The sequence below is a fragment of the Gopherus evgoodei genome, chromosome 3 (genome assembly GCF_007399415.2).
Source record: "Gopherus evgoodei ecotype Sinaloan lineage chromosome 3, rGopEvg1_v1.p, whole genome shotgun sequence".
Lineage (NCBI taxonomy): Eukaryota > Metazoa > Chordata > Testudines > Testudinidae > Gopherus > Gopherus evgoodei.
This window is the reverse complement of record NC_044324.1, coordinates 90,159,466-90,181,977: the sequence shown is the minus strand read 5'-3', so window position 1 is coordinate 90,181,977 and position 22,512 is coordinate 90,159,466. Positions and strand designations below refer to the sequence as shown.

At 38.5% G+C, this 22,512-nt stretch overlaps 1 protein-coding gene across 3 annotated transcripts in view; it reads right to left on the bottom strand.

Annotated features, from left to right (window-relative positions):
- Nucleotides 1-21,202, bottom strand: part of LIN28B (lin-28 homolog B) — a 143,644-nt gene extending 122,442 nt beyond the window's left edge. The window contains exons 1-3 of one of the 3 annotated variants that reach the window (XM_030554227.1): nt 20,425-21,202; nt 9,728-9,776; nt 875-1,059 (exon numbers count right to left, since the gene is read on the bottom strand). In XM_030554227.1, coding sequence (XP_030410087.1) covers nt 875-1,059; nt 9,728-9,776; nt 20,425-20,544 — 354 coding nt within the window. In that variant the 5' untranslated portion in view covers nt 20,545-21,202. Of the gene's footprint in view, nt 1-874; nt 1,060-1,415; nt 1,447-9,727; nt 9,777-20,424 lie in introns of those variants that run through there. The other 2 variants (XM_030554228.1, XM_030554229.1) reach the window with 2 other exon arrangements.
- Nucleotides 21,203-22,512: the final 1,310 nt, after the last annotated feature.

Below are 22,512 nucleotides of genomic sequence, written 5' to 3'. Positions count from 1 at the left end.
TAGGCACACTGGTTTCTCACAAATCACGTCAATAACCATGGAGGAAGTTTTCTAAACTTCCTGATTAACATTTCTTGCAGCTGAAGCTTTTCCAAATGAAGACATTTTCCTTAGAGTTTCCATGTACAAAATAAGGCTCTAGATATTAGTTAGGTATGTTAAAAATATAAACAATGGACAGGTCTTTATGTTCAGTGTCTTTAAAGAGACAGTGTCCTTAGTCTTATTTACTACTGGATCTGTTTTCCAAAAGAGATTTTTAAAACACACATCCACAGTTTGAGTTTGATGAGTCATGTATTATCAGAGGGATGTTTTCAGGTCTGTATTTTGCAAAATAAACCTATTAATTACATATACTTTTCACCAACTAATCTGGGATGAACTACTTTTAAAAATGTCTAACTTTACAAGAAGAGTGTTAAAAGAAAAATATGTTCACAAGAGACCTAATTGGTGAATATACTTATGTATCCTTTTCTGTGTTTATTTTTTTAATCACCTTTGCACAGAAGAACCTATCTGCTCCTGAGCAGATGACATAGCTGAAAAGTTTAAACCTTATTAAAAACAGGATATGGGATTAAAAAAAAATTCAAAAATAAAAATTTGTACCCCAGCTTTGAATTGTTAAGAGATAAAATATCCTTTTGCACAACCCACCAACTATGGATGCTGATCTTATTTGAGTTTTAATGGGGTGATGTAGATAGAACCCCTTATTAGAGCAGATTTTATTACATATATACAGATGCATTTAAATATCTAAACCGATAGATTGTTTCCCTTCCAGTGTAACTCGATCACCGTTGAACTCAACCCAAGGGCCGGGGCGGGGAGGGTGGAAAAGATGGGAGACAAAAGTTGGTCTTACTTGGTGTACAAAAACATCAACTGGAGACTCCAAAGGGTTTCCTTCCCGGTTGATCATGGAGATGAACCCGAATCCCATTCGCACATTGAACCACTTGCAATGGCCTGTTCCGTGCAAAACCTGGGATTCCTCCTCTTCCTGCTCCGGCAACTTCCCGGGCTCGTCTCCACCTTTACTCGCCCCTGCTGAGGAAGGGGGGTGGGGGGACACAGAAACAAGATGCAAAGCAAAGAGTTAAATTCTGGTAAACGTCCTTTGCCTTGTACAAAGGGATTGCTACACAGGGGAGAGAAACACACACACAGCCCGCCACACACCCGCACATTACAAAATCAACCCGGTTTCTTTCCCTGCAGAGAAACCATTAAAAAAAGCAAACCCACAACCCAAAAAGCAGCCAGGGTAACAGAGAGGAAACCAAGCATATGCTCGCTCGCTCGCTCTCTTTCGCCCAGAAGAGCCCACGTTTCTGTATATGCGTGTATTTTTCCATTTCATGCCAACTTTCAGCCATACTACACCACAGAACGCGATACTTTACTTGAATATTGCTGGTTTAGGACCGATCCCATTTTCCAACAGAAATGCTCAGCTAAATTATTCTCTTCTTGTAAAGCGCGGGTGGGGGTGAAGAGGGAATGAGCAAAAAAGGAGCAGATTGCACAACAACGTGTTACTGCACATGCAGCGGCGGATCCAGTACTATTTTCCAAAGTGCATCCACACACACATCCCGCACCCCTTGGAATAACTTTCAGTTAAAGTTGGGGGGACAGGTGTACAAACCACCACTGAAACTGTGCTTAATCGTACAGGAACAATTCAAACAATAGCTCCCTGAACGCTTTTCAAGTTGTGTGAATCGGTGTGGGCGGTACGGAACATTTTTGGAAATCCGTAACAATAGGTTTGTAGAAAGCCCCCTTGCGCGATCTGATAAAAAAAAAAAAAGAATGGTGCCTAGTGGGGTTAAAAAAGAGGAGGAAGGGGAGGGGAAGAGAGAGAGAGAGAAAATCATAGAAAAACAATAGAATAAGAAAATTAACCTTCGGCCATGTTGCCTCACGGGCCCTCTGCTCCAAACTCGTGAGATGCAAACTTTCCCTTTGGATCGAAGTGGTCTTCTGCATCAATCTAACATCCTGATTTTGAACGATCACAAATTTAGTTCGCATGGTCTAATGTGCTTTCCCTCTTTTGATTTTTCCCTTTCTCTCTCCCTCAGTTTCTGGCCCCCTACGCACACGTGACTTTGTCAATTACATGCTTTCTTGCGACTAATTTCACATCGGATCCTTAAGGGATTGGCAAGAGTCTGAAGTAGCCAATCGCCATTTCGATTTAGGCTGACACACCAAAATAATTTATGAATGGACAAGAAAATTCAAATACGAACTTGTATTACAGCTAATTTTCACACTTCACGGTAAATCAAGATGACGTATTTTGGGGGTTTCTGTGCGCGTGTGTATATACACATATATTTAGAAATACACGTATAGCTACAAAGTTACACCCCACTCCAGACATACAACTGAGATTATTACTACATATATGTACAGTCATAGGAAGGAAATATATTATGTGACTAGACACATAAATATGTGTACAGGATCACATACGCTATGTTATGCATGCATAACCATATGTGATCTCTGTGCAGATACACACCTTACTACGCATATTGCCGTGTGTACAACAAATATGTACAAATTTGCAAGCGTTGCTACTTCATTAATAAAAGTGGCATTCAAACACCTTTGAATCATAACTGTATTTTTGCCTTTTAACATCGTATTTATTTTCGTGTAGACACGTTGGCCAAAATTCGACTGCTTCATGGAATTTAGCAGGCTGATCACCTTATTTTAACTTACTTAGGTTGCCAGGAAAACTTTATATGTACTATACTCAGAAACATATGCACACTTGGGGTCAACATATACATGGAGAATCGCTAGTGTTCCTCCCTTTGTTTCACATGACTATTTCATATTCAAAAGAAACGCGTACCGGAAACGCGATATCACCTTAATATGGTTCAGAATGTGTCGAGGTTTAGCGTTTCAAAACATTTTTGGAGGGGGATGGGGCGGGGGATTGCACTTCACAGGTTTCTCCGCCATCTCTTTCCGCGGGAGGGGATGTGATTAATGACTTCCTAAATAAGAGCCCAGTTTTCAAGCCTAGCATTAGAGTGAACCTCAATCAGCAGCGATTGTTCTCCAGGAGCCTTGTGGTGGTGGAGGAGGAGGAGGAGGAAAGGCTGAAAGAGAAAAGGAGGATTTGCTAGGGAGGAGGAAGACGAAAAAAAGAACAGGAGGAAGAAGACAAAGAGAAGAGGAATAATGCTGGGCTGGAGACTGCACTTTTAAATTTCCACTACTAGTAGGTGGGAGAGTCAAACACATACAAGAAAAAAATATCTAACGGGCTTGATAGCCTACAGCTTTCACCTATTCCTTCACGAATTCCCTAGGCACTGGACCTCTCTCAGGTATACAAGTAGGAAAAAAACACATCTGTTATTTCTACTACTGTACTTTGCGTCGCACGTATTTCAAATAGTACATTTTAATATGTCAAGAAAAAAAATACTAATCAAAAGCGCCTATTTCCTTCTTTTTCTTCCTGGGGAAGAACATGGATAAATATATATGTTTGGTTAGGTATGAACAATATAAAACCACATTGCCATTTTTTCTTGTCAGTAAACATCCTATTTACAGGCACTACACAATCATAAACTGAGATTTTTTTCTGACACTTCTGCCCCTGTAACATTTAAAAGGTAGATTATACCTCGTTAAAATACAGGGACACTGGGTTGAATTATTTTCTGATTAAAGTGGCATTACCCCTCCTATCCCATCCACATAAACATAAATAAATAAAAAGCCAAAACAGCAAACTGTGATCTCCCCCAGAGTTTATACAATTGTGTTTTATAAAATTTCAAAGCATTTGCTGTTTCAGCCTGCCCAATTAGGCAAAACCTCTTTGCTCTGATAGGCCTGTTTACTCTTTTTTGTTGCTTTTCAGGAAAGTTTGTAAATCACTCTCCTTTCTCTTTAATTTCTGTTTGAAATAACAAGGTGCCCAGTTGAACATTTGGTAAAAAGAGAAGGGGGTGAGCAAAAGTGTAAAAATACAAGCAATCTGGCAAGTGGAGCAGAAGCTCTAAATCCTGAAATTCCTTTGCAGTCTTCAACCGTAAATTTCCTATAGGTTATTTCAACAGTGGAGGTCGACTTCCTACACTGACCTGCCTTTACACATTTGTGCAATAAACCATTCCTTTTTTCATTTCCACTTCCTAATAAATGCAATTATTTTACTAAGGTAAATCAATATTCAACTCACTTTATCTACGTGGAAGATTAAAAACTAAGTATTTCCCATAAATATGTGAACTACTATATATAATTTAAATTCTGATATAATCAATGGAAAAATAAAAGCAGGGCAGCTGGAGAGAACAAATATGTAAAGTCAAACGAATGTAGTGTATATATGAAAATATCTATCAACTATTTGATAGGTCTACTAAAAACAGGAGGCATTTATAGATACAATTTTTTATTTTTTTGATAGCATCTGTTAAAAGAGTCTGTATTTTTCTCAGATTGGCCTCCTCTATGGGCATTTGGCTGAAAAATGCTACGGAGACTAGACTCTTGGTTTTACTGATACTAGACACAGATAAGTTGACCCAGGTTGTTGTTGTTGTTGTTGTTGTTGTTGTTTTAACTGTTCTTTCGATAGTTTGATTTAAAAAAAAGCAATACAGTATTATGCTTTTTATCAGAGTAAAGGGAGAAGTGAGAAAATAGCAAAAGAAAGCTGAATGCAAGTTTAAGAGATAGTTGCAAAGGATTTCCTACACTACAAAATAAATGCTGATTGTGTAAATTACTTGTATGAGGGAGTGGGGAGATTTGCAAGTGGTCTTTACTGAGATTTTCAGGCCTCCAGTATTACTGGAATTAAGGTTGAGGTCACCGGACTGGTCACTGGTGTCAGATGTTATCGACTCATTCATTTCCTGCAAAGGACATCAGCCTTTCAAGTTTTGTGGAAGGTAGAGAGCTGTTGCCAGCTGGGAACGCTCAAAAACTTTCCAAAATTCATTCACAAACAATCGACCACAAACACTTCTTTTTTTAAGCAGACCCAGGTCGGGAAATTCGAGGATCATTGTCATATTTCACGCGTTAGAAAGATGCCGCTGTCTGCTCTCCCCGCAGAAAACAGGCTTTTTCGTTGAGATAATTACACGGAGAAAGAATCGTATTCATGAAGCTGCCCCAGGACTCCTTTGGCATCAAAATGGCCAGAGCTCTGGTGCCTGTTTTCTAATTTGTCATGTTTCTAAAACTTCTCTGGTTTTAATTTTTTTCTCATTTCCGATTTCTTTTAATATCCTCCTCCACTCCTCCGTGTATTTGAATCAAAACTCATGTTTTACACTGTGAAAACTGAGCTCTTAAGATAACTTCGATTGTCCATGTTTTTAAAACACTTTGTAGTTTTGCTCAGGTCGCTAATCAAGAAAAGCAGGCGAGCGCGTCTCTACCATTGCCCTGTGATAACCACATCGAAAAAGGGGTGGAGGGGGGGCTTCCTTTTTGAACTATCACTCAGCGCTGGAAGCCCCATCTTCCCCTCCCCCAGAGCTAGCGATGGCCCATTTCACTCAAACGTGCCGGTGGGTGTGGGGGGAGAGGGAGCCCACGCGCGCCGCGCTTGGTGTCCTTTATTTCGTGCAGATCAGACGTGCCTGGTGCTCTGTGCGATAGTCTCTATTAAAACCAGATCCGCCGCTGCTGCGGTTCTTCCGAAAACGAGGGGGAGGGGCAGCGCCACTGCGGCTGGTCAGGTCAAGTCACCTACCCCACGTGGAGCCAGGTCCCAGGACCTGGCTAAGGGGCGCTCCTGGCTTTGCCGAGGAACTCACCCGCTTGGCAGGGACCAGACACGCCGGCGCCCTCTAAGCCTGGCCCCACGTGAGAGCCTGTGGACTCCCGCCTTTCGGGCACCTCCTGCTTCTAGCCAACCCAGGTCTGCTTCCACCAAGCCAGCCAACTTTCTGCCCCTCCCCACGCGAGGGGGATCCGCCCGAGTGGCGCGAGGTGGCCGGCTAAGCGGAGCGGACCTGTCATTGGGCGGTTCAAGGTGGCAGTCTCATTAGCGCAGTGGGGCCCAATCCAGCCCCTGGGGCTTCAGGGAGATCCATGCTCTCCAGGTTGTTACCGGCAGGCATGCCCCGGAAAGTTGCATTTTAAAAGAAAAAGCTCTGCTGGGATGGCGAATTCCCCACTCCCACAAGCTGCTCCCTGCTGGGAAGACCGGGTCTGTCCCATTGGATCTAGGTAGCGCTGCCAACCTTAGCTGTTCCTTTAGTTTTGGAGATTCCTCCTGAGCCCTCTAGTTAGGAACCCAGAGTCTGTGCGTCAGGGAAATGACACCCTTTCTCCGCCCTTCCCCCCACATACAGTGGTTGCCTTCACAATCAGACTGTTCGGCCAGGGCTGTAGTAGTGTCATGTTGAACAGTTTCATCAGAGGAGTTGCAGGGGGGTAAGATCACGGCGTGGAAAGGCAAGAGAGAAAAATCAGCTGATACAAAGGCTCGTCCAGGCTATGGTCTCACCTGCAGCGCAGGCGCCAACATTGGCCTGCCGATCCTTCTCTGCTGCAACCTGGGCAGGGGTTTCCTCTGCACCCCAGCGTTCACTATAAGCGGGGCCAGGGCCTTGATCTCCAGTCTCACACGCCCCCCCCCCCTTTTTTTAACGTCAGTGTTAATTTTTCCGGGGGAGTTTTACTTGTTCCTTCAGCTTTGAAGACTCCTCCTTAGCCTCCCTAATGTCAGGAACCCTGGGCTGTGTAGAAAAACAGCGAGAGGAAATGTTACCACGCCCTAAATCAGCTAAAGAGGTTCCAACGAATAAAACACTTTTTGAAAAAAAAAAAAAAGGGGAATCTCTCTTTCTTTCCCCATTTCACTGTTGTTTACGGTGATTTCCTTACCCCTTTCGAAGACTCCGATGTCCCGAAAAGTTAACACACGTGTGTGTGTGTGTGTGAGAGAGAGAGAGAGAGAGAGAGAGAGAATAACATCATTTTTTCTTCCCACCTTAGGTGGGGGGAAAGCTTATCCTTCTTAACCGAAGATGCTTCTTAGACTTATTTTAAAATTTAAATTAAATAAACCTCGTCGCGATTGAATTGTTCTCTCCATAATTATAAACAACGAAAAATTCAAACATACACTATGTTTGAATATTAAGTTACTAACAGTTTATGCCAATGCCTTCGCTATTTACACGTTTTTAATTATTGTATTGTTAACTATCGATTAATTTAATGGACTTAAATATTTCCATTTTTTCCAAAAGTTATGAAACACTTAATTCAATCATAAAATGGATAGTTTTCCAGCCATTTGTATTTGGAACACGTTGTTATAGAAAATTGAGGTCACACTGCAGTGGAAAATAGTGAGGTATATAAAAATTTGATGATGAATATTTTTAAAGGATGTGTCACATCTCAAGGAGGTAGCTGAACATTGAAATATACCTGTTTATTTTAATTCTGAACTTTGAATATGTAAACAAATATTTATGAACCACGATTTTCTCTTCATTCCTACTAAAATATTCCATATCTTAAAGTCTGTATTTTATTTTTATGCCCATAGTTGGTGTTATTTGAATTAATAACCAGATTTGGGGAGAGGAAGGTTTTGAATAGGTGATTTGAAATATCTGATAGTAAAAAAAAAAAAAATGTTGATACTGAAAGTGATACTGTAAACATTCCGGAATAGCTAACAATGCGCTCTGCATTTTTGCCTGTAACTCTGATGGTTTGGAGAGGCATTATTAAAATACCCGACACTGCTCTAATCCTAGACGTAATCCAAAGGCATTAGGACGTTGAGAGCCCTTCTAGAACTCACTGCAAGCTGTGGCCTCGTGTACATTAGCAGTTTTTCAGCTGTGGATTTGCAACTGATAAGGATTGCTGCCATGGTTAGATTTAAGGAGGCGCCACATCAGTAATTTGCGGAAAATGTGGTTATATTTGGAAAACCAGCCCTACTGAAGACTCCCTCTGTTGTAAGACCACCTGCATCTCACTCAAAAAAATTCAAAATAGATGGCACATAAGAAGTCATTGTATATGCTTCCCTAAATTTCATTTCGGGAACGAAGGAAAGGAAGAGAAGCCTAGGAATTAAAGACTGCAGCTGCTTCTCAAAGCTCATATTGCTTTTTCAAACTTCATAGCAATGGCAGCAAACATTGGGTTGAGAGCGAGCGACTGTGTGTGTTTAAGATTATCCCGCCCACTGAGCTGGTAGACACACCAGCCTCCGTTACCCATTTTAGTAACGGCACGTGCACATACTACAATATATTGCTACAGCGATTATGGGACCAACCCTGCTCTCATCTGCAGTCAACAGCAACACTTCCAAAGGCAGCAGGATCGGGCCCTAGATAGAGGTATAATCTGAAGGTGGGTTTGTATTATGTGGTGCATATAAATACATATGCAGCTCTTTACTGTATTGGATGGTATGGACGCCTGTTGCCCGCTGACTATTCTGAACGGCTATATCTGAGCAAAGCCATTGCCTTAAGCACAAAATGTAGCTCGCGATTAAGCATGCACGGAATTCCCAGCCCATTGTGCCCCTGCGCTGCATAAGCCTCACTCAGCGGTATGTGTTCACTGCCTCAGGGATAAAGGACAGCACCAGAGGACCCCCAATCCCTTTTATTGCTAGTCTGAGTGACGTCAGGAGCACCTTGCAGATCCCTAGCAGACATGCGCCTAACAAAAAAGTAGCAACTGGAACAGATCCAAAACCATTAAAGTTCAGTGGGCAGCAGGAGAGCACTCAACGACGCTACAGAGCCCGAGTAGGGCTGGACACAGGCTGCATACAACTACGCAAACCCTTGAAACCAAGGTAAGCAACCGAATATCATCACCCCTTTTCCTGACGCGGCTATTGTAAATACATGATCTAAGGAGCCAGACAGCAGGCAGCGGACAAATGGGGAAACAAAATGGGAACAGCGGGTGCTGCTGTAGGGAGAGTAGTTGGGCAATGAGTTTTCCCAGGTGACCATTTGCGAAGTGAAATACCGGATTTGTTAGCGCAGCTTCCAGGGAATAAAATCAATAGATACTGCCTAATTAAACCTGACAGATCAGTGAACTTTGAGGCGTTTTTTCAGTTTCATATGCCAAGAAAAGTTTTTGGCAACGTATAGTGCTGCCTCAAAAATAGATGTTGGTAGGAACTGTCTATGAATGTGAGGACTGTGCAGGATAACATGTTTACATTGCTGCTGCATTAAAAATCAATTTAATATCGCTAAAAGACTTGCTCATATGTTTGTTATACTTAAAACTACTTCGTTTTTTAATCATTAATAACTCGACCTGTTAGAAGAACCTACGGTGTGTTACAGCCATCTCTAAAAGTAATTCTGTAATTTCAAGATGTTTTTAAATCCATTATTTAAACTCATATGCTGACACGTGGGAATAAACATTGTATACTGTCTTTTTGCCTCTAGCCCAGAAAAAAAAAATTCCATTTACAAACCGTTAGATCAATCAAGAATTCCGGATTCAAACCTTGGAGAAAAATGAATGAAATTCTTTCTTCGAGTCTAATCGCACTTTTCCAGACAGAAATTTAGGTTCATTACAGTCCATTCTGTTGTGGGAGTGGGAGGCATAAAATAGTTATCAAATACCAATTCCCCAATCATATATGAAAAGTTAGCCATGTAAGACTTTTTTTTTTTTTTAAATGAAGACTGACCTGGGCCTGAGGAGACCTTCTTTAATGACCTCATCGTCTTCTGAGGAACCTAAAATCAGAGAGTTGAAGTCAGTACTAGCCAGCAAATTGTACCAAAGCACCGTATTTAATTACCTCTTCTCCAGTTTAACGGCTCATTAGAAGGCCATAAAATGCCAGGGCTTTGACTCTGTGAAGTGATCTGTAAACTTTTTAACTGTTTGCGACTTACCTAGCTCATCAGAACGACAATTAGATAACCAAAAGGTAACAATCAGCCTGTTACCAAAAAAAAGGAGGGTGGGGGGTTCTCAATTCTTTAAAGTCATTAATAGTCTTCTTATAAAAGTTAATGAAGAAGTAGACAAAATACACGGATTTGCTGGATACTGCAAGGTGTTGTTTTCACTTATCAATATTTCATCACAATAGGTAACTCAAGTACTAGTGGTTGTCGGCTTTACTATGCTTAAAGTGTACACTTTAAATCATAAAAAAAAATCAGTGGTGTGTCTTTACATATACTTGTAATAAATTTTTGGTCAAATTGTACTAAACATATAGGTCCTAGTATCAACCTAAGACTATCAGTAGGAAAATGCCTTCCCTTTAATACTAGTAAAATCCCTGACTATAGTTTGCATTTTAAGCCAATACTTACAAAGTCTCAATAAATTAACAAAAATATTTGATCAGAGACCAACACACAATATGGCTTTGCTGTTACTAGGTGTATTTATGGTCCACTGCCAATTGAGCAGGATCTATCTGATTTCATATCATAATAATGCCAACAAAAATGCTATGTATAGTAGATAGTAAGAGACACCCAAGGAAAGCCACTGTGCTTGCAGTAATCTTGTTGCTCAGGCTGTGCAGGTTTAGAGCAAGGAAGATGAATAGATTTGAACATGCACAAACTCACCTGCTACCAGCCTATGTCCTTTTTGTCTCCCTCTACCTGATTTTTATACACTCTACTTTAAGTAAGACCCATCCAAAGCAAATAAACGACTTCACGTTGGTTTTTTTTGTTTTTTTTTTTGTTTTTTTGGGTTTTTTTGCGATGTGAATCTAAATCTCTTCTGCCTTTAAAGAAAATGGAGATTTTTTTTGCAATTGGAGAGCATGTCCTGACTGTTGATTCTGGCCTTTTCCTACAAATGTGGAAACTCCACCTTCCTTCTCTCACTGTGTGAACAGCCAAAGACAAGTGAGAATCAAATTTCTGTATATTAACTTCTTATCCTCTAGTTAACCCCACTTCTATACAACATCAGCAACTAGAAAAGGTGATAGCCAGCTTGTTTTTCCTTGCAGTGCAATAACAGTAGCAACTAGTCTCCGGTTTTTCTTTTTGTGATCATCTACAGCAAGTTTTGCTTTCTAGTAGAGCGCTATATAAATTCAATATTAAACCTAATCTTCCTTTTATACCTTCAACTATTACAGCTCAATCCCTGTTTTACTTGTCTATTCTGCCAACCTGCAGCTGTGTGGCTTTTGTCTCGGATTTAGCTACATTATTTATGCAGCATAATGAAATATGCAAAGATAGAGTAAGAGATCCTTTCCTGGCTTTGACAAGTGAAGTGGTTTAGTTTATGGGAGGATTCAAAATAAAGTACTTTGGAAAAGAAATATATTAAGAATTGCAGTTACTACAGAGATTGGTACACCCTAAAATTAGATAGGGTTTTTTTAAAAAAACCCTTATTTTTGTCACTTCATTCAATGTATTTGTAAATATCATGTATATAAATATGTGGATATCATAAGCATCATAATAGATCATTATACAGAAAGTAAATGGGATGTAACTGTTCTAAAAGACTTGGTGTTAATTGTTTCTTAATAGGATATAGAAGTCCTGACATATAATTGTAAGAAATGCGAGCTTATAAAACGAACTTCAAAAGTCTGAACATCTTAATTCTATTAAATTAATTCTTAAAGCTGTATAGTTTAAACAAAAAACGAGTTGTCATATTCTATTGCCAATAGGAATTTAGTCACTGATTTAAATGGGAGCAGGTTTGGGCCCTAAAGCAGCTAATGGTAACAGTGATAGCTTAATATTTTCAGTATACTTCAGTATAAACATTTCAAGCAAATTGGGATCTGCTAGTGCTGAAATTGAAATTCATATTTAAATAGGCTTCATCATTGCTAATATCATTTAATAAATGCTAATCAAGGATTATATAATAATCAAGCCTAGTAAGAGGGTTTTGAAGAGAAATTATTCTTTGCTTTAATAGCCTGTTTAAATGTCTATAGGCATTTAATCATAACATGTCTGAGTGGAAACTAGTTACAGGAATAAAGTGATATTTGAAGATACCATGCAATCATCACAGAACAGGAAATCAAACCTATTCAAGGAGAGTGAAAGTTAGTTATAAATTATACCTATGAAATAATCTTTATTTTTGTTACAGATAACACATACAATCATTTGAAGGGTTTTTTCTGCCACTTACTGTTTGTTTACCTTTGGCAATTCATTTGTATTGGACAGTGAAAGGCTACAGTATGCCTCTAGTCATTCATTTTTCCCCAAAATTCTCAGTGACCAGCAAAATTATACAGTGTTTTGGATTTCATATAATGCAGAGGGTTAATTTAAACAATTTTACTGCCATATAAAAATTGCATGTATAGTCTAGCGTAGAAAATCAGGTATTTATAGTTTGCCTGTTTGCATACAAAGTTGTTTGTTCTATTTCAGAGATTGTCTTAAATTTTTGTTCTAGCTAATGAGCCTGCTCCTGCCTCCACTGAAATCAATCATAATTTGGACATTGATTTTATTGTGAGCAAGAGTGGAATCAATATTTTATTAATATTGTTTCAAACAGTTATAAAATACATCAGAACACAAAAGTAAAATATACAATAATAAAAAGTTACTACTAACTAGTGAGCAAATATCATATGGGGCAGAAAAAGATACAACATTTCTTTATTTTCTATTTACAACTCTTATCTAGGATGGGTTTTTTAAAGGATTTCAGGTGTACCTGTCCTACAAACTGAATTAGATAAATTGTGAACACCTAAATACTACAAGATGTTTATTTTTAAGAGAAAATGCCCGGTACTCTTTTAAAAAAATGACCTTATGGTTACAAACAATTTTGTTTAAAAACTGTGAATTAAAAAAAAAAAAGTAATATATAGTGTATGCTTTACCTTTTGCACTTCATTCAGCTGCTGGACAGTAACACAGACTAATCAGTTTATTTTTGTTTATAGTCAGTTCAACTTCTGATTGAATGCACTAGCAACATGTTGCACTATTTAGTTGCAAATGCTGCAGAGGAATGTTAAATCAAACAAATTACTTGACACTTAACAATACTAACATGTTTACTGATTTTTAGAAATAGCAATAGTTTTAAACCAAAATCCTAAATGATGGGTCTAAATCTCATTAAAATGTTTTTTTTAAAAGGTTTCTGGTATTGTATCCCTTACTTTCCCTTAATATTTCATTAAGTAAGATACAGAAATCAATTTAAAATATTGAATTGCATTCTGTAAAATGCAAAACATCTGAAAAAGTCTGAAAAAGTTTTTGGAAATGAAAGATATAGAATAACACTGGAACTGATCCATGTCCTCAAGCTCTTGGCTTACCTATTCAATATTGTATAATTTGCTAAGGATACAACACAATTCCTGTGAATTATTCTCTTTTGAAATTATATAACTAGATTTCATTTTTTTGTGTAATTACACACATAGTGTAATTTTGTTCACAATTTTCTTCCCATCCCAAATTCTGTGAGCATTGCACTAAACATTTTTAGGAAGTGAAGTGATAAAGAAGATGTGGGAAAAATAACTCCTTTTAATTATCTTCTAAATTCAAGAATTCACCTTGAAACACTTTTTAATAAAATCCTTCAAACTGACTTGGTTTTGTTTTGTTTTGTAATGATCAGCAAACAGAGGTTTAATCTTTCTTTACTGATTTGAACCTTTGAATCTTGTATGTGTTAAATTGATTACCCTTTGTGGTTAACAACATAAATAACTTGGTGAAATTCGCTAGATATGTTTTGCTGACATATGAAAGGAGTTAAGGTGGACTATTTGGTACACAAGAATATAGGCATTTCTGATAATCAGCGGGCCCAGTTTTGCTCCCATTCAATCAGTTACTAGACTCCTGTTTGAGTGCAGTTGGAACAGGCGCACATAAGAAAAAAATCTGCTCCCATTGACATCAAGACTCTGAACTGTTCTAGTAAAGCAATGTAAATTGGGAATAACTAGCTCCATTGACCTCAAAGGTGTGGAGTCTGCCACTAACTCCAGCAGGACCAGCATTTGACTAGTAAAAGTGAAATACCACCATTCAATTTAAATTTTAGTTTCTTTTAAATGATGTGCTCGGACCCCAAGATCAACGAGGCTAAAACTTTACTATTAAATAAAATTGTAACTTTAGTGCATATGATTAAAGTGACAATAATGGTATAATAAAGAAATACAATTGGATAAAATAATTTCTCATTCCTTTAGTGAGATTGTTCTTAATCCGTATTATCTATTTTATATGTTCTGTATTTAGAAGAATATGAAAAAATATCTTAAGTAGAAAATATTCTGTATATTTAAAAAAATTCCATAACACTGAATAGTGACCATATTTTCATATGATTGTAACCAATCTTATTTTTCAAGGGTACGAAAAAATGTCTAAACATAAAATATTTTGAAAAGCAACTATTTAGTCTCTTATTTACTTGTCAGCATTTTATTCAAATTTACAGCTAACATGTAAAATAGTACCGGTAATTTAAAGCCAATTTGTCCAAATTTGGAGCAATTTGCATTTTTTAAGCAAATGAAGTTATAAATACACCTTCTTTTAATGGGGCTGAACTAGCTTTCAAAGTGATTATCTCCAGAAGTAGCTAATATTGTTCTTTTGTTCACAATAAGTTAAGTACTCGTGATTGAGACAAATAAGAAAATCCAAATGTATTAGATATTTTGCGTAGTTTATTACTAGGCTTTGAAGGATTAGATTTTTATTGCCAAATGTCAACAGTGATTTCACCATACACACACACAAATCAATGAAAAAATATTTCTACTAACAATCAAAATGTATAGATAAGCAGAGTAAGAAAAATGCTTCTTGAGAATTTACCAGAATTTGATTTAATCAGTTATACAGCTTTAACTTTTTTAATCTCAGCATCTATTATTATTAATTCTCAGACACCCCCATAGTTTCCTGCAACTATGAAATCTTAAATAGATAACAATTGGAAAAAAAGTTAAAAATAAGTATCATCCATCAGTTATAAAAAAAAAAATCTAATTCTGGAAAGCATACTTATGCTCATTGGTTTAATTTGTATTCAAATTATTAAAAAGTTAAAATGTATCTTAAACTTGTGGGTTCTATTCATTTTGAAGCCATTGCTCACAAATGTAATAATGCTTAATAAATGTTGGAAAGATGTGTGTCAAATAAGAGCTGTTATGGCAATATTGTAAATTTTAAAATTATTTTGCTTTTACCTTGTAAAATATATGTACAAACCTTCCATTCCACATAATGACACTACACTGGAAATGTCTTCTACAGTATAAATGAGGTATGAACATCACACTGAATATAATTCTAAATCTGTGTTTGTAACCTTTCCTTAACCTCAACAGAGCCTCAATTTAAACGTAATTATTAAGCCAAAATTGGAATATGGATCTATACATAAACTGAAATTGTAAACTGCATAACGTATAATTTGCAGTCAGGTAATAAAAGCACTTTTTGCCAATTTGAACTTAACCATGTTAAAACTACTTCAGTGGATGAAATTGCTGTTCTATATGTATTGCACTACTTGAATTTGCACTATGTATTTTACTTGAAAAATATTCTATATGTTTAAAAAAATGTATATACTTCTGTAAAAGTTTCAGCATGATTGGTTGTACATTCTAAAGGAGCAATTTTAAGTTCATTTGTTGTACTTCTAATTAATATTAATATATTAATATAATAATAGTTAACACTTCACCTCTGCTACATCCTTTGCACCCACACTACTTTTGTTGGTTTTATACAGACCATCTATCTGTAAAACACCAATTTTTTTCTGTAATTATTATTAGTGAATTTTCATTTAGAAGTCTTAACAGATTCACAAGCTTAAATTCGGCTTCTTCATAGGTCTTCTTTTTGGTGTGAGTATTAGGAATTTACCAGGAATAAAGCAACCAAGCTAAAGAAAACATATTAAAAGTAAAATGGTATAATGTGTGGTTTGTCAAAAGACAGTGCTTGCAGCACTAATGTCAATCTAATATTAACATATTCTTTTCACATAAGTGTGGGTAATGCAGCATAAACAGTTCAGAGTATGTGAAATTTTCCTAGCTATAAAAGAAAATAGTTCCACGTAATAAACATTCCTGCTGAGTCATTGTTTAAAATAAGTTATTGAACAAAATAATGCAATGGTAGTTCTTGTCTGTTTTAGTTGAAATTGTTTATTAATTTAAAATGAGAATACAGAACGGTATCACTGATATTAAATTCCTGGAGATTAGACATTGTCATCTTGAATTTTATTTTCTTACAAAAATGATTGCACATGCAATAATTTATTATGAAGTATGTACAATAGTGGTAGACCATCTAAAATATTACTAAACAAATCAGTCTCAGTATTGAGTTACAAAAATAATGCTCAGTGTGCAAATATTTTCAATACCAGTTTAACAATCTACATATGTATGTTGTGGCCAGACTAAAAAACCTTTATGCATTGAAGTACTGTCAGTAACATAGATAGTGATGATAGATAGATGTAAGATGCATTTAACAAGGTTAAATTATTAAAAATAACTGGCCTAAATAGCATGCATACACACAGAGAGATATAAGAGCATTTTAAAATTAATTGTAGTTTAAAAACAAAAACAAAAAAACCCACACCTTTCTGAAAGGTAGTAGGGGAGCAGAACACAACACTACATGTAATAAAATAATAACATGGTTTCTTCAAACAAAATAAATGACAAAAAAATAGAAGCTGTTTCATTGCTAGCAACTAGCTATTGATATCGAGAGCCATTTATTCTGGATAGCTGTTTGGAGGAGAAGGGGATTATTTTTAACCTAGTATGTACCTATAAACACACCACTATCAGAATACATGGTCTTCAATTTTAGAATTTTGTTTAAAGCAAACGTTAGATATATATGAATGAACATTTTGGCAACCTAAGAACTTTACCATATAATATTTAGAAAAAGACTGCATTCCATCCTACAAATTCCCAGTTGTACATACTACTAGCATCCAGACCATTTAGAGATGGTAAAATACTAAATTAAGGAAGAAAGTTTAGTGTTTAAACCTAAACATGTATATACATATTTCTATCAAAGTCAGCATAAATTCAGTATTAATAACCACAGTTGAGAATGTACATTATTTGGGAAATTCTGTAAATCTCTATTTCTTTGTGAAAATTGACCAGTTAACATTACAGGCCTCTTTTATTTTATCCTGTATAATTAAGCTTTTGTTCAGCCATGAAAAAACTAGAAACTGATTGCTTGAAAATGAGCTGCATGACCTTTGTCCTGGTTTGTCACCTTTGACCTTTAATTTGAGGATCCTGCATATCAAGTCGTTCTATTTTTAGAAGCCGTATGTCAAAAAGTCCTGTGTTTAAATTTTTACCACTTATGTATCAAAAAGAGTACAAAATCAAAATTATTTTGCTTTTTTATTATACAACTGTTTTTGAAATAGCACACATCATGAACTAGTCCACAAAATACTCTCTGTAAGAAAGAGCTTTTCCTACCAGAGATATTGGAACACATAACAAATTTAGAGGAGATTCTCCTATAGATTGCTTGGCTCCTCCAAATTTTAACTCTTTTAACAAAAACCTCACACTCATATCTTTTGTTGTTGTTGTTAATGAGTATATGCAATTACATGGACTTTGTCCATATCATCATTGATTTTTTTTTATTCACTAATCATATGCTTGGATCTTAGCTCTCAAAATACTCTTTCACAATCTGAAACTGTGTTTAAAAATGGCTAATAGCAAACTTAGGTCTAAAAATTGTTTCACTCAAATGTGATTTTTTTTTTAAACATTAGGCTTCATTTTTATGTAAGATGTCTTAAAATGTCTTTATGGGGGACCATTTTCAAAACAAGAGAGTGCCATAGTATTGATCTAATTGATTTTCCTATACTCATTCAACCAAACTAAAACAATTCACTGGACAAAGCTTCCTTGAGACAGCATTTATCTGCCTACTACACGTAGTGAATGGATGATGTAAAAATAAGATAATAAAGAAAAAACTTACTATAGTTGTTATTGTATTTGAACCTCCACAGAACTTCAGGTTGTGTTTTTCAGTTGGATTTAGTAGTGATCAACATGGCTGTCTTGATTCAGCACTCCGGTCAGCGACATCATACAGTATCATGTCATAGGAGGAGCTACTCCATAAAGGCATGTACCCTCATATTTTCAAAATACAGCTGGCTTTATAAAGTACATCTGCCAGCTATAAATAGTGTGAATTTCAGTTATACCTGAGAACTGGAATCTTATTATTCTGATTAACAAGTTAACAGTTATGCCTCACAATGTATGGTTTTTAGGCTCATTGTTGAGGAAAAATGGTTCCTTTAGAAGCTATCTTCTATCCAGACATATTGTAACAGGAAAATCATCTGGTAGGTCTTTTTCTCTCCCTCCCCAAGATCACATTATAAATCACATTGTTTAACTATAATGCAAACAAAAAGCTACTTCAAAATGAAAAAAGGAACCTTTAAGAGCCTGAGCATTATTAAGTCATCCTTATGCTTGGAGAATGTGATCTGAAATACTGCTTGTGACTTTTCACTGCATCCGAGCAATGGTTCAGACAGTGAAGATTTGGGCCTAGACACATGAATTTTTCATTATTTCTCTCCTGTCTCCTGAAGTTTCTAATACATATCAGCTAAAGTGTCTCCTACATTGACTTTACTCTTGATTTCTGGTAGGTTTTTTTTTTTCCAAATTGTCTCCCTTGCAGCATTCATTTTACAAACATATAAGTTTGATAGCTCATTTCTTCATGCGATCTTGTATTTTCTGCTACAGCTGTTTTTAAATATGTACTAAACAGTCTGGTTATAAGTAACCATTACTTTGCTATTTTGTGTTACATTGTTTCATGAAAACAAAGAAAACTTGGCTTCTTGGTATACTTATGAATAAATTTTTGATAAATTTGAGGTTATATATGTATTCCAGATTTCAGTGATCTTTCTTGCTGTACAGTAGTCATTCTTTCAGAAGACTGCAGTTTAACTGTATAGCCTGTGAATAGTTTTCAAAGAAGTGAATGGCAGAATATTTCCCCCAATAATTAATGTATCATCTTTACACCTTTAAAAATGAAATGTCTGTTTCCTTTATGGTTTACTGTACAATCCAGTATCAATCTAACTCTAAATGGTTGTTACTGTAATTTAATATAAATTTGGATGCTTCATTAAATTAAAATGTTGAAAACAATTTAGACTATTCTAAAATTATAGCTACAGTTCTTATTTTAAGAGTAGCTAATACTGACAATAACAGATGCTTTGCTGTAGATGTAGTTAGATAGCGTATGCACGTAAAATGTGAAGTTCCAAAACAGACTATAACTAGAATATTAGTTAATGACTTTTTAAATGTAATCCTGGTAACATAAGTAACATGCCTAAATCCTTCAGCAAAAGTTGCTAACCTGTATTACTATTTCATTCATTTATACTACAATATGAGACTAAATAGATATCAAGTAAGTACACTCAGGGAAAGTTATCAATTAAATGCATAGCATCTTTTCTAGGTGATCTATCTAATGTTAACACATTAAAATAGATAACTCAGACAAGTGTTAAACCTCCCTTCCTCTAAAACTTACTTTAGAATTTACACTATTTTAAATATACTGGTCTTATGCTTTTAAAAGAGCTTGGTCTAAACAGCAACATTAGGTGTGTAGTTATGTTTTCTGATCTTTTATGCATATACATGCAGCGTTTGAATTGACTGATTTCCTGCAAAAGCAGATGACTAAAATCTCATGTGCTTAATTACAATGTCAATAAAAATATAACTCAAAACAAGAAATTAAATACAAAATATTTCCTGGACCAGGATGGAATTCAATTTTACATTGCTAAAAGATAAATATATACTTCTGAAACTAGTTCTAAAGCCAGCCATTATAGCTTATAGTCATAAATCAAATTGACATAGCCAGATTTCTATCAGTGTTTGAAACCAGAAAACAGAAACTACATAGTTTAAAGACATTTATTTGTTTTCCCTTACATTACATGCCATCAGCAGGACAACTTCACAGGAGAACAGCACAGTGCTACATGGGTTTTGTTTTTAAGTTTACTATAAAAAGACCCAAACTATACACAGCACCATTAGGGGCCATTTATAGAAAACACCGAGGGGAAAATGCAAGGAAAAACAGAGATCGACCTAAGATTTCATTCTGTTGTATGAAACAATTCAAAATGGCGGCCTTACCATTACTTACATTTAAACCCCCCCTAGAGAGGACACGCAATTACTATTTGATCTTATGCATAACATTCCCCCCCCATGCCCACACACACAAAAAAGCACTAAAGGGCAGGAATAGTTACCAAGGTGCAATTAAAAAACAGTCCTTTGGGGCACAAATCCGTACAAGGCAGCTGCATCCTCTGCTCTCTAGTCAGTTTAAAGCTGACACACCGATTGGCAAACACAATGTAGTTGTCCATCTACTTTACTCCTTCGCTTTCCTTTTGCAACAGCTCAAGCTCCAGGATCTTTCTCCTCCGCTCCTCCAAAGTCCTAATTTGTGATTGTGCTTCTCCGTCTTCCCCTCCCCCCAAAGAACATACACACACACACTGACAGTGCAAGATTGTTTCCTTGGTAGGTTACGAATACAAAGATCTCTTTGCTACCAGGGGGCAAAGGCAGGAGTGAAGGGATCCCAAGAGCACGGGACGCCCCCTGGCGTCGAACGGGCGCAGTTTCACTTGCAGGCATCGCAACCTGTACCTTGACCGGAGCAAGTTAATGCAATCCCTTTGTGCTCACACCTGGAGCCAGCCCATCGCTTTGCAGATGCACCATGCAAGCGCCAGCGCTCTCCTCGCGCACCCTGGGGTGACACGGGGATTGCATGCCAGGGAGGCTCGGCTCTTGTCTCTCGATCCTTTTATTGTTGTTATTTGTAATATCACATGCAAGACACTCTCCCCCTCCCCCAGGGGAAGCTGCAACTTTGCCGCTGGGCTTCTAGGCGTCTGATCTTCTCCAGGGTAACCGCAGCCCTCGGAGAAGGGCGGTGGAGGTGGGAGGAAGGTGTGAACCCGGAAGTACACCCGCCACGGCAGCAGCATCTCAGTGGCAACATTGGGGAGAAATAAAGGGGCGCTCGGGCGGCGAGAAGCAACTTTCCCTGCAGGGGAAACGAAGACGCCACCCTCCCCCCACCAGCGTGCAGGGTGCGCGGACTCCGCGGGAAAGGTGCCGGGCAGGTGCCAGCTGCGGCGCTGGCAGCGGGCGGGACCCGGCGCGGCACGGACGGCGAAGGAGCAGTGACTGGAGCTGGCTTACCTCCCGGGCTCCATGGTCGCGGGGCTGGGCTGGGGGCAGCGGGTGGCGCTTGGCCTCCTAAGGCGCTGTGGGGCGGCGGAGGAGGAGCGGGGCTGGCGGCGGCGGGGGAGGGAAGCGGCGCTCACGCTCCCCGCCAGTGGCAGAGCGGCGGCGGCGGCTGGATGGCTGGGCAGGGACGCAGCAGCCCGTTACCGCTCCAACGCTGGGTCACGCCGCGGCAGGCGTGCACCTGCCCGGCCCGCCCTGGCTGCACCAGGGGGCGCGGCAGGTTGAAGCCCGAGCGCGAGTCACTGCCACAGGCGGGGACACTTCCCAGGGTTACTCGGCTCGTACGAGGGTGCCCCATCCCCCGCCTCGGGCCTGAGATCGGGCCACGCAGGGCGCTACCCGCCGGCCCCGGCCAGGTCTGACACCTTCGCTCTAGGCAGGCTCCGGGCCTGAAACCGACAGCGAGGCCGCGAGGTCCCCTTTCAACTGGGGCTGAGGCGCGTCCAGCCTGTGCCCCGCCTCTGCTCGGGCTGTGCCGCACTCAGGGCTTCTCCCCCTGCCCTCCAGAAGGGGTGGCCAGCGCTGGGTTCCCTTTCTTGCCTTCCCTTGGGGCTGAGACCTTCCATCTCCCTGCCCTTTCCCGGAGACAGTTCATCCCTTTCTCCAGGCTGTGACCCCCTCCATCCCATGGGCTACACAACACCCAGTAATTACATCATAAGGTTTTGTCACCATGCCCAAGGTCTCTGATGGTGCCCCCAGCCTTGAGCGGCCATCAGAGACTAAACAAGGCAATCTCATGTTCTGTTCCACAGGGTTAGAAGGTGTTCTAGGGGCACAGGGTTCTGTCTGATCAGGTTGCAGAAGGTCCTGTCTTACAGGGCCAAAACATACCTTGCATACAGATCCACCCCTCTCTCTGAATGTGCCTGACATCACAACAACCTTTTCTCCAAGAGTTTGCAGGCACCCCATTGTCTCAACAGTCCATGTCCAGGTTTCTGTCTAGATACAGGGCTCCATTTTCCAGGTCTCAGTATTTTCTGCACACTCAGGCTTCCATGTTTTGGTTTGATCTGACTTCACCACTCCTATGTTCAACCCACTTGTATTCCTGGGTCTCTAAATTTGTC